General features: G+C 42.1%; 1 protein-coding gene across 1 annotated transcript; it reads left to right on the top strand.

Annotated features, from left to right (window-relative positions):
* The first annotated feature begins 628 nt into the window (after positions 1-628).
* sass6 (SAS-6 centriolar assembly protein) lies at positions 629-16584 on the top strand. Its single transcript, XM_056414824.1, has 16 exons — positions 629-847; positions 1568-1628; positions 1815-1894; positions 2000-2104; positions 2450-2618; positions 2855-2932; positions 5243-5362; positions 9132-9323; positions 9547-9741; positions 11613-11702; positions 11947-12126; positions 15052-15133; positions 15528-15637; positions 15718-15776; positions 15980-16071; positions 16181-16584. The coding sequence occupies exons 1-16, from the start codon at positions 786-788 to the stop codon at positions 16231-16233; spliced, it is 1728 nt and encodes a 575-aa protein (XP_056270799.1). The 5' UTR covers positions 629-785; the 3' UTR covers positions 16234-16584.
* Positions 16585-16732: the final 148 nt, after the last annotated feature.

Below are 16732 nucleotides of genomic sequence, written 5' to 3'. Positions count from 1 at the left end.
TCTTTATCATAACCATGCTATTGGCACATCCCACATGTCTCAACAGAAAACCCTCAACTCAGAATAAAACCTAATTCTGAATAAACAATATCTAATTAACAATATTGTCATACTCACAATTATATTGGGACATTATATAATGTAAAAGGAGTTAATGATGAACCTTATGCGTACAACTATTTTGCAATTGCTTATCATTGTACCGCCAATCTCAAACACATGCACGTGTTTTAGAGTTCGCCATGAATTCAAAAATCACAAAAATGTGTGAATATTTCATTTAACACATGAAACGTATCTTTCGTTTATATTCTTACATTTACCATCTCTTCTTTTTACACCCAAACAAACTTCAGCCACCACATACCCTCTGTTTGTTCTGTGTTTTACTCCACTAATTAAAAAACAAACACACTATGCATTACAGGTGCCACTTGAATGGCAAATAGGTGTGAAAGGTCAATTGCACGGCACCTGATTGATACATTGTGGATTTCCCCTGCTGGGTCTTGTTGCTAAATACAATCCTATCCAGTTACACTCCCAGTCACTAGGTGGCGGTGAGGGTTTTTTATGTTTGCCAACCAAATAAACGTCTACAAAAAGAAGATCATTTACTTTCCGGTTCCAGGGCGTTTCAGTTGGCGGCTGAAAAGCGCCAAATCAAAAATTCTGAAAGAAGAAATACTAAAAAGTCAAGTCTCCGTGGGAAGGAAGCCGAGGCCTCTCAGAATAACGAGTCAGTTTACTACCCAGGTGAAAGACTTGTTTCGGTTCGATACAACATGGAGGAACTCTTCAGCAAAGCGTTACAAGTGTACGTGAGGTGCAGGGACTGCGAGGAGAGGTGAGACTGGACGTTGACCTGAGAGTACCACCTATTTGAACTAAACCTAACTCACGTGACCTTAAGTTAGTCAGTTCAGCGGCAGACGAGTAAGATCGTGTGGTTTTGTTGGCAACAAAAGATGAATATACAAAGTTAGCGCTTGGTGTACATTAACCAGTCACTTGATTGCGTGATGGTGTAACGCTACATTAACAAGAATAATGACCGACCTTAAGTTGCCACACTTACAAACTGGCCCAACATTCTTCAAATATAATCTATTTGGTGTTTCTGTTTGTATGTGTTTGTAGAGCATGCATTTTTCACATGCACGTTCAAACACAACTGAAAACCGTTGTCAACATAACTGTATATATACATACACGTGCATACATGCATATTTGTATAAATTACAGATTTGCATAAACACATCCATACGAACCCCGGTTCGTATGGATGTGAATGAATGTTGGTGGTGGTCGGAGGGGCCTTAGGCGCTGATTGGCAGCCTCGCTTCCGTCAGTCTGCCCCAGGGCAGCTGTGGCTACTGATGTAGCTTACCACCACCGGTATGACTGTGTGTAATACTTGTGTGTCAAGATACTTCAGTGTGTGTATGTCAACTGGACTCTGGACTCTGTAAGCGACTTCGGGTATTTAGAGAAGCGCTATATAAAATTGAAGGTGATTATTATTATTATTATAAAGCAGTTTATAGGTTTTAACTTCATTTTACAGGAAAGCAAAAATCTGTGTCACCATTGAGCTTCAGTTGACTAACAGTCCAGTACACAAAAGGGTGAGTTGGAGTTCTGCACAACAATATAAAAATTCTTGTGTGTAGTTTTAGTAGTCTGCTCATTGGAAAGACTCTTTGCAGCCTAAACCTATTCCTTCCACTTCATTTCCCAGTCTAACTGTTTAAATGCTAACGGCTTTCTTCATGCTCACTTAACCTCCAGTTGTTTGTGTTTATTTGTCTTAGGATCTTCTAGTGAGACTAACTGATGATACTGATCCGTATTTTCTCTTCAACCTCTCTATATCAGAAGAAGATTTCCAAAGGTAAGTACTAGTAGAGCTCTAAAAATTACAATGCTCAATGTTTGAACTCAGGATGTCATGAACTGATTTCTTCAATCTGTCTGTCTTTTTATATTGTTTGTGTAGCTTGAAAGTCCAACAGAGGCTGCTGATAGACTTTGCATCATTTCCTCAGAAGTTTATTGACCTGCTTAATCTGTGTTATTCTGAGCAAGAGTCAGACAATCCAAGGTATGGAGAACACCGATACACACAACACAATGTTCTACTAAATGTACCTAACTTCACATTGTGTAAGGATTTGTATCAGTCCTAGTAATTCCATTGCATTAATTTAATTTTCCATAAATATTGTGAGGTATAAAGAAAACTTAGTCTATTTAGATAACTCTTAAGTTATCTCTAGTAATGTGTAACTACTCGACATGCATGTGGTTGCTTTTATCAGTTGATTAAGTTGTATCTCTTGGATGGACAAAATATTCGATATGTATACTACAGAGTATACATATCGAATATTTTGTCTGGTAACAAAAAAACAGAATCTACATGATGACATGTTCTACTTTTCCACAGGTTTCTCCTTCACTTGTCCAGCGAATCTCTAGTGCTTGAAGGCCCTGCCAACTTCAGTGTTGTCGAGACAAATGCATTCAAACACCTGAACCACTTGTCTTTAAGGCTTGTTCATGGCTCTGATAAAGAGATTAAAGACTATCTGGCAGTGTGTCTCTCCTCTCTTAAGGTTGGCTCATTTACCAGAATACTGTAGAACTCAAGTGATCAAACTGAGGTTTGTCTAGTTGAAATTTGATTTCTGCTTTTTTGGTGAAGTGGTTGAAAGACTGTTAATAACCGTTTTGCAAAAAGCAATATATATATATACAGTTTCAGTGGAATCCTCCATAATGTTTTTCACGTAACCCAAGCCCTTTTGTCTTCAAGTCATGTTTGTTCATACATGTTTTCTCAATGTTTCAGTCAGAAAAGCAGGTCTTAGAGACGAAGCTTCAGAAGACTGATGAGGATCTGTCCAGGCAGCTGAGTTATGCCCAACAGGTTTGGCTTTTATCTACTCATCCATACATTCACCTAGAAACTAATCAAACTTCAAAAGTTTCACATCCAACGTTCACATCCTATTAAAACTTTTCTAAATATTCAGCAATGTTTTGAAGTTTCATTAAAATGGACATTTTTGAAAAAAACATAAAACGTGCTCAGGACACGAAACGGGGACTTTGTCAATCTGTTAAAACTCCCAGCATGTGTCCTCCCTCTTAAATGAAGCAATGGATAGATGGATGTATGGATGACTACTGGACTCTGCACTCTGTAAAGCGACTTCGGGTGACTTGAGAAGCGCTATATAAAATAAATGATTATTATTATTATCTTTGAGTGTGAGAGGTGCATCCCTGTGAAATTAACACTCCCAGCCTGAAGCCACTTGGCATCACCATGGCAACCTTTGGTTGCAGGGTGCAGCTTAATAGTCCATTCTGACAGAAACAGCTCTGACATTTGAACACTTTAAAATAATTTGTTTGGGCTCGATAACACCAGACGGAACTCTCAAAAACGCGTCGCTAGCAAAATCATTGATTCCCTATGGTACCCCTTTCAGACGCGCCTTGTAAATGCCGCGCGGTGCGTGTTTCTAGCGCTTTTCAGGTGCGCCTAAAAGTTAAAATATTCTCAACTTTAAGCGTCAGACGCAGAGGCGCACTGCTCATCAATGTCGCACTCGGCCAAGGCAGCCAATCGAATCAAGCAAGAGGCGGGCTTTCTTTCCTGTTTTCCCGACGAGACAGCCGTATTTAATTACGAAGAGCTTTATAATTCTATATCGAAACACAACTCCAACTGACTCTTGCTCAGTCGGATTTGCAACTGAAAGCGCTCGTCATCGAGACACAATTCGCGGAGTAGATGGTGGTATTCGCCGTACTCTTTCCTTTTTTCTTTTTTTTTTAATATTGTGACTAATGTAAGATTTTCTATCAATAGAAATGCTATCATTTTTTCCTAATCATGTTTGGTTTCATGCAAATCAACACTATAGATGACTTGAACATAGTAAAAAAAAAAAAACGATTGATTATTATACATATTTTAGTCAATTTTAGACCTAATAGAAATATTCAGATTAATAATAGTAAATACTGTGATATGGCCTGCTGCCAACCGCGATCCCATAAGAGGAAGCAAATCTTGGATGGATGGATAGACAATTATTAGTTTTACAAGTTGTAAATGGGTCACATTGTTGTGTTACCCTATGAAAAATGTATAATTGTGGGTTGTTACTCAGTTAAAAATGAGTGCGACGTGCATGCAGTTAATAGGAACCCCTCTCAATACTTCCTTCTCCTAACTGATAATAATAATTTTGAAGGAGTATCTAATCAGAACGACTGAGTGCTTATTGTTCCTGATGGCAGCTTACTGGCGAACCGCTTTTTCATAACTTCACATTTAACTGCGCTACCTTGGGTCCTCGGCAATACGTGAGGGTCTAACGACAGGATGCCCTATGTACAGATTTTAAGACTAATTTGTGATATTCGGCTAATCAAATTGAAATGAACTGAACAATTAAATAAATATAGAATACAAAAATGCATATTTTTTAAGACTATGGGAATGGAGGGATGTTTGTTAAAGAAAAGACAAAAAACAAAACTTTGATGCCAATTTTATTCCAGATATTGGTTGGAATGTGTGCTCTTTTTGACAGATGCACCTTGTGTGCTGCATCACATGAAGAAAGGAAAAGAAATATGAAGGTGAAGAAAATAGCAAACCTGCTGTATGCAGCACAGTGACCCATAAAGGGCTTCAACTGCTCCCCAAAGTCTAAAACAAGGAACGATAAGAGAGCTCAGACCTCCCAGTCAATGAGTCGATTAGAGTCCACTGTTCCTATCCGATAATTGAGGCATTTTTTGGGTGTAGTTTTTTGGCACAGTCTCGGAAATGTAAGTTGGATGTGCATTTTGTTGTCAAGCGAGACAGCTGTTCTTTTCAACAGTATTTCACTTCGCATTTCCTATGACTATTGCCGTATAAACTAAAGAATGTACAAAACACATTGTGTACATGTAAACAATGTTTTGTGAAAAATGAACTACCTGTGGCTCAGGGTGCGAGTCGTCCACGCATCACAGGGTGGGCTTGTCGAGGTGTCAGTGTCCTTGGACAAGACACTGAACCCAGTGGGCAGCTCCGTCAATCACAGCGTATGAGTGTGACGGAGAGGACACATGTGAAGCACTTTGTCTGTTTCGGTGGAAAAAGGTTATACAAGTATTGTCAATCTATGGGAGTGAACTGCTTTAATTCATAGTGCATATATTTCTCTCACAGACGCTGTCTGAGAAGACAAAAGAGTTGGACAAACTGCGTTCAGAGTGGACAAGTCAGACCAGCTCTCTGTCCAGCCGTCATTGTCAGGAGTTAAAATCTGAGAGGGAGAATGCTGTAGAGGTAAGACTCATATGCACACACCTTGTTTCTAATGCATCAGCATTCGAGGACTTATTATATTGTTATTGACCGATATTCAGTAGAATATGCAATTTGGAGATCAGCACGACGAGTTTTCCATCTGCCAATCCCTGATAATTTTACTAATTTTATTTTGGGAAAAAATGTGTTGAAATTGGCCATGGAAAAATAAACACTTTTCTATGTTGTACTTCTTGTGGAAATGCCACAGACGTCGTAACATGTAGCGCCCTGGTGTCTGGGTTCATAACGTCACCCGTAGGCGCACTCAGCACCGTGAATGTCTCCGACGACGTGAATAACTTCCGCATCCAGCGCCACGAGAGCAGCAGCAGCCAATTAGATTCATCAACAGCGGAGCTCAGCGCTGATTGGCTCTCACAACACAGCGTTCTGTCTCTCCTCTTCCTCCGCTCCGCTCTGGTTTCTCCTGCTCTGCGCTCAACTCAACTTTTTTTTTTCTCCGCGACTTATTGAGTGCCGTAATAATCGCGCGACACAACGAATCAATAATGAAATTCGTTGCCAACTATTTTAATAATCGATTTTATCGATTCGTTGTTGCAGCCCTAGTATATATATGTATGTATGTGTTGTCATGTGCAGACCTTATAGGGTTAATCCTGTCACTGTTTTGATGGGCAAAGAGAACAACCAATTAGAGGTACTGAAGATGACATGTGACAAATGAAGTTTTGCTTCTGATAGCGAGAGTTACACTGAAACAAAGTGATGCCCCACGGTCTTTATTCCTCCGTAATTATATTCCCGGTAACACTGGGTATACAGCCAGGATCGCTGTACATCCTACACATCTGCTAGCAGACTGTCACGCTCGTAGCTAGCGCTAGCTACGAGCCACGAGCTAGCTTAAACATGGTTATAATGGCTAATTTATTATTTGTTGGCCTACTTTTATGAATGCAAGACTTGCAATCAACGTTCCGGTACTAATCTGAGTTACGGCTGCTCGTCATCATCGGTCTCCGCGTGTTCAGGGGGACCGGTGACTGTCTCTCCATCGCACCCAGCCTGACGCTGGTGTGCTCGGCACCGGCCTCACGCAGTCAAACGCGGCGCATGCCTCCGCTTTCAAAGTTAAATATGAGAGGCTATCGTAACCTGCTGACAGGGCGGAGTCACCAGAGAAGTTCAAAACAATATTTTTTTTTAAATTCAATCGGCTCAGGCACCGAAAGCAAGCACCGAAAGCAAGCACCGAAATGTGCGTTGCGTTTCGGTCCGGGCGGTCAGTGTTTCCCCCACCATTCTATCAGGGTGGCGGCCCGCCCCCCTGAAATCTCCGCCCGCCACCCTGTAATTTTCTCCGTCTCGCGCGCCGCAGAGCTCCGATGCGCGCAGACACGTGCGCACACAGGTGAGCACACTCTCACTAGCCGACAGAGCGTGGAATATGTCACATGAAAAACAAACTGCTATATCTGCATTCTTTTGTTTGTCCTCTATCTTGTTCTGATATAACAGCGAGACAGTGATGACGCACGGAGCAACTCAAGAGTTGATTGGCCCGAGTTGCGAAATTATCGGCTCAACGTTGAAATATTTCAACTAGAGGTGAAAAATGCACCCCCCAAATCGCGTCGCCCCAAACGCGCCGCCTTGAAAAATGTTGTGTCTATTGCAACCATGCGCGTCTGTACGTTGACTTTGCATGGGATTCGGTCGCGTGAAAAAATCGCGTCGCTTTCGGTGTCAACACAGCATAAGTCTGAGTCCGGCCACCCTACGGAGGAAACGCTTTTCGGCCGCTTGTATCCACAGCATCCTTCTTTCGGTCACGACCGAGAGTTTGTGACCTTAGGTGAGGGTTAGAACGTAGACCGACCAGTAAATTGAGAGCTTTGCCTTTCGGCTCATTTCCTTCTTCTCCAAGACGGTCCGGTGCAGCGCCTGTTTTACTGCTGCAGCCGCACTGCTCCGCCTGTCGATCTCCCGCTCCATCTTACAAGACCCCGAGATACTTACAAGACCCCGAGATACTTGAACACCTTCGCTTGGGGAGGCACTCTGTCCCTACCTGGAGGGAGGAATCCACCGGTTTCTGGCAGAGCACCCTGGCCTCAGATTTAGAGGTGCTGACTGTCATCCCCGCCGGTTCACACTTGGCTTCAAAACGCCCCAGTGAATGCCGGAGGTCACGGTCGGAGGATGCCAACAGGAGCACATCATCTGCATCGGCAGAGAGGCGATCCCGAGACCCCCAAACCTGACCTGCTCCACCACCTGGCTGAGCCTGAATATCCTGTCCATGAAAATCACAAACGGGACCTGTGATAAAGGGCAGCCTTCTCATACATTGGGTACACATAATTCAAAGTAGCAAAGCCATAACATGTTTTTAAACTGTCCAGATCATGGGCTCCATTAACAGAGGGCTGCTGATGTTTATTTATTTTATATAGCTCAATATCACAAATTTGCCTCAGAGGGCTTTACAATCTGTACACATACGACATCCCCGTTCCAGGAGCTCACATCGGATCATGAAAAACTCCCAAGAAATGGAAGAAAAAAACGTTCACAGAAAGAAAAGAAAAAAGGGAAGAAACCTTCAACAGAGGCGGAACCCTCTCCCCGGATTGACAGAAACAATAAATGTCATGTAATGCATGATGACCTTATTTTATCGTGCTTTTATTGAATCAATTTTAGCTTTTTCTTTGGTCTCATGGTTTGGAGGCCTATCTTTATAGAAGAGAAAGTCTCTGCATCAGATTGTGAAATGGTTTAGCAGGCTGATTGTTGAGTCCCAGCTGAGCCCAGAGTCCCTTTGCACAGGGAGTTTCGACTTCTCCCTTCTAGACAGTTATTTAGTACCACGGTGTAGAACAAAGCGGTATAAAAACAGCAGCCATAATTCAGGTCAACAAATTATAATTTTAACAGTGCACTGATTTGTGGCTTTGTGTACTTTTATCATCATGTCTGTCTTGGTGTCTGTATTTGTAATGTGTCTCGAGATGAATGCCTCACTTTTCACTGCGAACCAAGTCTACCTACAGGTGAAAATAAAGTAACCTAACCTTCTTGTTGCATAACAATAAAAAAACAGTGCAAAAGACCAAATATAATTTAGGTTATTTTAGCTGGTGTTTCTTTCAAGGCAGCTTCCTGGTACCAGCACGTTGGTGCTAGCTAAACAGAGGTAGTTATAAAACCAAGCCAAGGTATGATGTATATATTTGTAAAATTCCATACAGTATGAACATCTGTTTTTCTCAGATGTCCATGTCTGGGTCATCTTTCAATCAGGATTGGTGGTTCGATCCCCGGCTAAACTTGCTCATGTCGATGTGTCCTTGGTCAAGCCACTTGAGCCCAAATGTCTCCCGTAGATGTGTCTACGCTGTATGAATATTCGATACCCCTGATGGGCAGGTGGCACTTTTAGCCCCTCCCATCAGTGGGGGAATGATGACGAGCGCTTTGGTCGGAAGACTAGATAATATCTACACAATTACAGTCCATTCCAGGTCCATATATCAACTACACACACTGCCATTAAGTGCATTTAGCTTAATAGGTGTCCTTCAAAACTACTAAGACTATTATTAATAATGATACAATCTTTTATTTTTCTAATAATTTGAACTGTTTTTATTCAAATGACCACTGGATATAAATATTTTAGTTCTTTATGTGGAACTAACCAAGCTTCTGGGTGAACGACAAAGAGATGCGTTCTGAATCAGGATTTGTAAGAGAGGTGTGTGTGGTGTGTCTTTAGTTGCAGAGCAGACTTCAGCAGCAAATGGACCTGCTCCGTCAGGAGCTGGAGAGTTCTCATAAGAGGAGCAGCCAGCAGCTGCACAGCAGACTAACGGAGCTGGAAGCCTCCTGCAGAGAGCTGACCGAGAGGAAGTACAAAAACGAGTCTCTCATCAGAGACCTGAAAATTAAGCTTGTGGGTGCAGAGGAGGTAAGTGCATGGGGAGGCTGGATGACGGGGGGGTGTTAAACAGTTTATCTTTTAACAGAAATGGTACAAACTGGCCTTTTTTAAATGAGCAGTCATACTGGATTGTGGGGTTCCTGTTCCCTGTTGTACATATTCTGTTATTTTGTCCACCTCTGTTGATAATGCAGATTATTTCATAAAAAAGATTGACGGTGGGACTTTTTTTCTTTTGTTATGTGTGTAGGAGTGCCAGCGGTCCAAGCAGCAGATCCTGTCTTTCAGGAGGGAGAACAGCTCTCTAGACACTGAGATCCATGACAAGGAGCGTTTGGTGAGCCAGCTGCAGATGAGAGTGGCTGTTCTGGAACAGGAGATCAAAGATAAGGAACAGCTCATGCACCGCTCAAAAGAGGTTCTAGAAGCTACTCAGCAGCAGAAGGTAAGAGGGACTTTAGCTGGGTTATTGTTTTGATCACCTGAACAGCCGAAACGACAGCTAAAGATACTCAATATCACAGACACAGTTTGGATTCGAAGGGCAGTTATTTTCTTTTTGAAATCAAAATATGTCATCCACGTGAATCGTGTAGATCCGAAGAGTTTTTGTTTTGGGGTGGGGGGGGGGGTGTCAACTGGCCGGTCAGCGTTTATGAGATTGGAGTAGGACACGTAAACAAATTTGAAGTGGTGATCTTCGCAATAAAACAGCTTTGATGGGACGTGTCGAGACTTGGCCAATCAGCGCTAAGATGCCGACAGCACTTGGGGGGTTAGCTTGAATGTCAGCCCGCTACATCTACTGCTGTAATGCTACACGGTGTATCGATACTAACAAGGTATCCCTACGTAAAAAACGATATGATTTAGCATATTTTTAGTATCGATACATCATTAAAAGGGCGTGCGATCAGAGCGCACGCGCTGCTCCGTGTCAATCTGCTCGCTACTCTAGATTCAATAAATGAATTAAAACAGACTTAGATGACTCAAAGCAGCTGGGCATTCAACATTCAGGAAAACAGTCCACCTCCTCTGGTCCTACCAAAGTCCTGGTCTCTGTCCTGTTGTCCGGCCGTCAAGTGCAGCTTGACCCGGGGTGGAGGATGGTGCCGTGTCTCTGCTCAACAGTCAGCGACCTTTTGTTGCTGGGTTCGCCTCTTATTTTTCTGCTACTGGACATCAGACAGCCAGGAACAGGCTGGGTAGCCTTAGGTCCTAGCTGGCTTATCTTAGCTTCCGTTTCGGCCCCCTCCCTCGGGCAGTTTGGAAGGATGACTGATATGTGGAGTTGTAGAAGTTCAGCTTCCTGTCGTGCTTTGTCAAGACTGCACCGTGTCCTGGTTCCTATTTGTCTCCCCGAAGCAAGTTATTTTAGGATGATCATGTTGCTGTTCTGATGAGTGTGTAAAATTACTCCACATACTGCCGTTAAGGCACGTAAGTGAAAGAAAAAATGGTCAAACTGTAGTTTGTAGTCACTTTAAATAGTTTTCCTAAATGTTTCTTTATTGCCCCTACCTTTAAGCAATTTCTGCTGCTTTGGTGGTGATGTAATGCTCCATCATGAGTATTCTAACGCTGTTCTCTGCGGTTGTTAGATTTGCTTTTACTTCTAAGTCTACGTAATAAAACATTTCTTTGTCAACACATTATGCATGGGAATAGATTGAACTATATCATATTGAATAGTCTCATGTTCAAAAGTTAAACTGTCACAATTTTTGTGTCCAGGATTTTTATGGGGTTCCTCCCTTTACACTATACAATAACTCGAGCGTGTAGTAGCATCAGTGCAGTTGGCAACCATGGCTAATATATATGAACAATTTGCAAGAAACTAACGTTGACCTGTGACAGCAGACATGCAACGTAACAAGAGTGTCTGGAGTAATATACTACATGTTTAAATTCATAAAATTATTAGAATAACCTAAAATTATTATTGTTATTTTTTAATCAATCAAATTTGGCTGTATTTGGTCCAATCATTTTGTTGTTGTTGCAACATACCAATGCCGAATGCGCCGAAGCAACTCCTTTGTTGTATTAGCTGTGTGCTTAGGGTCATTGTCTTGTTGGAAGGTGAACCTTTGGCCCAGTCTGAGGTCCAGGTTACTCTGAAAGAGGTTTTCTTCCAGGATATCTCTGTGCTTGGCTGCATTCATCTTTCCTTCAATTGCAACCAGTCGTCCTGTCCCTGCAGCTGAAACACCCCCATAGCATAATGCTGCCACCACCATGTTTCACTGTTGGGATTGTATTGTGGTGTGTGTGTGTGTGTTTTAACCTCTTAGGTTTTTAATTTTCTAGGAATCAATGGAAGACAATGCTGAAAGTAAAGAACTTCAGATCAAAAACCTTGAGGCAACGGTGAAATCCCTGTCTGAGGAGCTGATAAAGGTTTGTTGTGGTTTAACCCCACAAGTCAAGACATAAAGAGATAACTGTTAAACGTCAGTATCCCTCTTACTGTGTCTATAAGAACTGGCTGTGTGGCCTCTTTTCATAGATTTCTTTTATGCATCATATAAAGAAAGGTTGCTGTTATTTATCTTAACCGCATTGATATAAATGGGATGGAGTCCTTATGTTTCGATACTGCCCATTCCAGTGCCTGACATCCTTCTCCTCCTTTTGAATCCAGGCTAACGGTATCATTAAGAAGTTGCAGGGAGAGGTTCGAGGCCTAGTTGGAAAAATAAAAGTGAAAAACACTGTGACTGTGTCACAGGAGAAGCTCCTCCAAGACACATCAGGAAAACTTGAGAGTGTTGAAAAGGATTTGCAGAGCACTCGGCAGCAGCTCGTAACCAGAGATGAACAGGTACGTCCTCATTTATGTAGGATTCTTCTTCTTCACAGTGCTAATGCTGTTCAATCAGGAGTCGGATCAGAAAAAACAAAAAACCTTTCACCAGGAAAAAAAGGCCGAAACCTTCAAGAGAGCAACAGAGGAAGATCCCACTCCCCGGATGAACAGAAGCAATAGAGGTCATGTGTACAGAATGAACAGCATTACATAAACGCATTCAATGAATATGACGGATTATGAATGTGGGACCACGGGGTGGTGCTAGTGACTTTTTCTTTGCTCCGTCCCGATGCGCGCAAACCGGTGTCGGAGCTCTGCGGCGCACGAGACGGTGGGCAGAGGACTGCTAACGCGACACGTAGAGACAGAAATGACATGCTTCTGCTGTAATGTGGCGCTATAGAGAAAGTGACGGGGGCGGGCCAAATTGTTTTTTTTATGTCATGCGATCTACCATACTACGCCGCGATCGACTGGCAGGTCGCCGCAATCGACCGGTCGATCGCGATCGACCTATTGAGCACCCCTGATCAAATGGCTGGACATGGGTGAACCTGAGCGAGCCCTAACCAATAGCAGAGTTAAAGAGGAAGTCTACTCTTAAATGAGGTGACTGTCTGCCCCACAGACTGAAAGCAGACAATGCCTCCTATTCCCCACTGTTATTTAATTGTTAATTTCATTTTTATTAGCTGAATATCACAAATTAGTCTTACAATCTGTAAAACATACGGCATCGTGTGTCCTTAGACCCTTAAATGAGAAAGTAAGAACACCCTTTTTAAATGGAGGGGGGAAGAAAAGCAGAACATTCAGGCGAGCAACAGAGGTGGATCCCTCTCCCCGGATGGACGGAAGCAATAGATGTCATGTCAGAATGAACAGCAACTACCATTCTTAATGTACAATATTCGTATATCTAAGCATTTGTTTACATTCTGCTTTTCCAACATTAATATTTCAATTTGTATTTGTAAACGATGAAGCCTCGATGACAACCAACGTTAGTCACGCAGTTCCACAAGGTTCTGTGTTTGGACCAATTTTATTTACCTTATACATGCTTCCTTTGAGCAATATTATCAGGAAACATTCCATAAACTTTCATTGTTATGCAGATGTTACATACATAGATATATCTATCAATCAAAGAGACCAACCAACTCAGTAAAATTCAAGCATGTCTTAAAAACATGGATGACCTGCAACTTCTTGATGTTAAACTCAGACAAAACTGAAGTAATTTACTCGGCCCTGAGCACCTCAGAGATCAATTATCTGGTGATGTGGTTTCTGTAGACGGCATTGCTCTAGCATCCAACACCACTGTAAAGAATCTCGGCGTTATCTTTGATCGGGACTTGTCCTTTAACTCCCACGTAAAGCAAATCTCAAGGACTGCATTCTTTCATCTACGTAATATTTCAAAAATCAGGCACATCTTGTCTCAAAAAGATGCTGAAAAATTTGTTCACGCGTTCGTTACTTCGAGACTGGATTACTGCAACTCCTTATTATCAGGCTGCTCTAATAAGTCTCTTAGGTCCCTCCAGTTGATCCAGAATGCTGCAGCTCGTGTTCTCACTAAAACTAAAAAAAGAGATCATGTTACTCCTGTATTAGCTGCTCTGCTCCCTGTAAAATCAAGAATCATTTTTAAAATTCTTCTCCAGACCTACAAAGCCTTGATCAGTGATGCTCCAATATCTTAAGGAGCTTGTAGTACCATATTGCCCCACTAGAGAGCTGCACTCACTAAATGCGGGGCTACTTGTGGTTCCTAGAGTCTTAAAAAGTAGGATGGGAGCCAGAGCCTTTAGTTATCAAGCTCCTCTTTTATGGAACCAGCTTCCACCATCAGTCCGGGAGGCAGACACAGTCACCTCATGTCAGAGTCGACTTAAGACTTTCCTCTTTGACAGAGCTTATAGTTAGGGCTGAATCAGGTTTGCCCTGGTCCAGCCCCTGGATATGCTGCTATAGGATTATAAGCTGCTGGGGGACGTTTTAGGATGCACTGAGCACCTGTATCCTCTTCTCTCTCTACTTATGGATGAATTTTCATCTCTCCATTGCACATTACTAACCCTGCTTTCTCGCCGGAGTCCTTGTGACTTCACGTCTCATAGGGTCCATTGGACCTGGCTGGGTCTGATGCAATGGCCCTGCTGATGCTCTGCCCAGTCCTCTCTACCTCCATCTGCCTGATGGATCATGGAGGACTGGATCGTGGTCCATGCCTACTATCAACTATTCATACACTCTGTCATATTCATTGAATGTGTTTTAACTATAATGTAATAATAATACATTTATTTTATAAGGCGCCTTTCAAGGCACTCAAGGTCGCCGTACAACACATTAAAACAGTTACAGTTAAGACAACCGGAGAGCAGAGGCAGCTAAACGCGCGAGCGTTCACTCCCGGAAGAGACGTGAAAGATGACTGCACAACATGAGGGTAGAGAGGAGAGGAGAAACAGCCCTCAGACTATATATTCCTATAGGAGTACAGTGTGGGAGCAGGAACACACACACCTCAGCACATACATTTCAACATGACTTGCAACCGGAAACAGGAAATGTGTCCTTCTGTACTCATGGCATCTATTGCACCTGTCCATCCGGGGAGAGGGATCCTCCTCTGTTGCTCTCCTGAAGGTTGCTTCCCTTTTGTTCCCCGTGCAAGTGTTGTTTGGGAGTTTTTCCTGATCCAATGTGAGGTTCTGGGACAGGGATGTCGTATGTGTACAGATTGTAAAGCTCTCTGAGGCAAATTTGAAATTTGAGAATGGGCTATACAAAATAAACTGAATTGAATATTATTAGCCACAACATGATGTGTGAATGATCAGTTAAGTTTCATATCTGTGCAACTTTATAAAGTATCAAATTCTAATAATCTGGTTTGTATTGTCCTGTATTTGTGTATTACAGGTTTTAAAACTGAAGGAGCAGTATGAGACAACAATACAGAACCTAAATGAAAGCAGAGAGGTGTTGAAGACGAATGAGAATGGTGAGCATTTTTTTCACTATGGGGAGGGGGGACGACGACGACACATGGATCAGACATGTTGGAATAATTTGTGTGTTTACACACTCCGACTACTACTTAGCTCCGGAGGTCCACGGATGTCCAGCATTCGGTGCCTTATTGGCAATACTTGACCATTTCCATACCTGATGCACACATTTAGCTCAGAGTAATTTATTTAATTGTGATACTTGATTTATCAGGAGAAAGATGTAATAGTTTAAAGATCCATCAAACAAGTGAACTGCAGTGCTTCAAAATGTGGGACATTAGACCTCCCACTGATACAATAAAGTAATGATGATACTTTAAAGATCAAAGGACCCTGTCGCTTATTTAGCACACTCAATATTCTGTGCTTTTGCTCTTTTTCTAGTTATAAATTGGCTGAACAAGCAGCTAAATGAAAAGCAGCTCTCCAGAAAGTCCCAGTCTCCTGAACCTTTGGAAAAGCCTTCCATTATATCCACCACAACAGGACTGAAGGTACTGTGTAGTTCACATGAGCAGTACTGCCACGCTGTCACCTTAAGTCTAGAAATGTACCTTAATGCTGATTCCCTCAGGCAGGGAAAAGTTCAGCATCTCCTGATCAGCAATCAGTGCAGCAAACCATCAGACACACGTGAGTATATTCTTTCTTTCCACAATATACAATACATTCAGTCTATAGAGTACGAGCATCTGACTTGACACTTTCTTATTCAAGCTTTAAAGGAGGTTTGATTTTCAAAGTCAGCTCTGTTTCATCATGTCGGCCAAGTTTGTCGGGGAATTTAGTTAAACTTTTGGGATGCATCTAATTTTCACTGTTCTTATCGTCCTCAGTGGAGACTCTGCAGGTCTAGATTCTAAGTACTTTGAGAGGAGAGATGATAGCATCCCAGTCTATGGTCTGTCATCTAATGTACTTCACAAAGGTAAACCGCTCATCACAATGACATTGTGTCTTCCAGCATTAGCAGTGTAACCCCCCACCGAAATGCTACTTTGAAATTCTTTTGATTGACTTTCTATTGTTCTTGCTAGAGTTCCCTCCACGAACAAAGCCCTCCATAGCTTCTGCTTACTTCTCTGCATGAAGAGGAGGCCTCTGTATTCACGACATCGCACAGAATTGAAATTCAACTCCAGCTGGAAGCGAAACCATCACAGGCTCCTGTACCAATGTGTTGCTGACCTGCTGTTTTAGATGCATGTTTTCAGTAGCTTCTGTTTTAATTTGTGTGCTGATTGTTTACATATCTATCTTCTGATGTGTGGACATAGGAAATGCTGTTGCGCCTTTCTGAATGGTAGATACCAGTGATCATAGAGAATGTAGGCTTTAAATTAAAATGTTTTTTTCCTAAAATATATGAAGTTTGCCATCTTTTCATGCTAATATTGTGTTTTGTTTGCTGTTGCATTTAATAAAAAAGTTTCGATCTTTATTGCTGCTCACAGGAATTATAGGGTATTTAATGCTTTAAAATTCAATTCAATTCAGTTTATTTGTATAGCCCAATTTCACAAATTACAAATTTGTCTCAGTGCTTTACAATCTGTACACAAAGACATCCCTGCCCCAAAACCTCACAT

The sequence above is a fragment of the Pseudoliparis swirei genome, chromosome 5, assembly GCF_029220125.1.
Source record: "Pseudoliparis swirei isolate HS2019 ecotype Mariana Trench chromosome 5, NWPU_hadal_v1, whole genome shotgun sequence".
Lineage (NCBI taxonomy): Eukaryota > Metazoa > Chordata > Actinopteri > Perciformes > Liparidae > Pseudoliparis > Pseudoliparis swirei.
The sequence above is the reverse complement of the archived record's forward strand: the minus strand, read 5'-3'. Positions and strand labels throughout refer to the sequence as shown.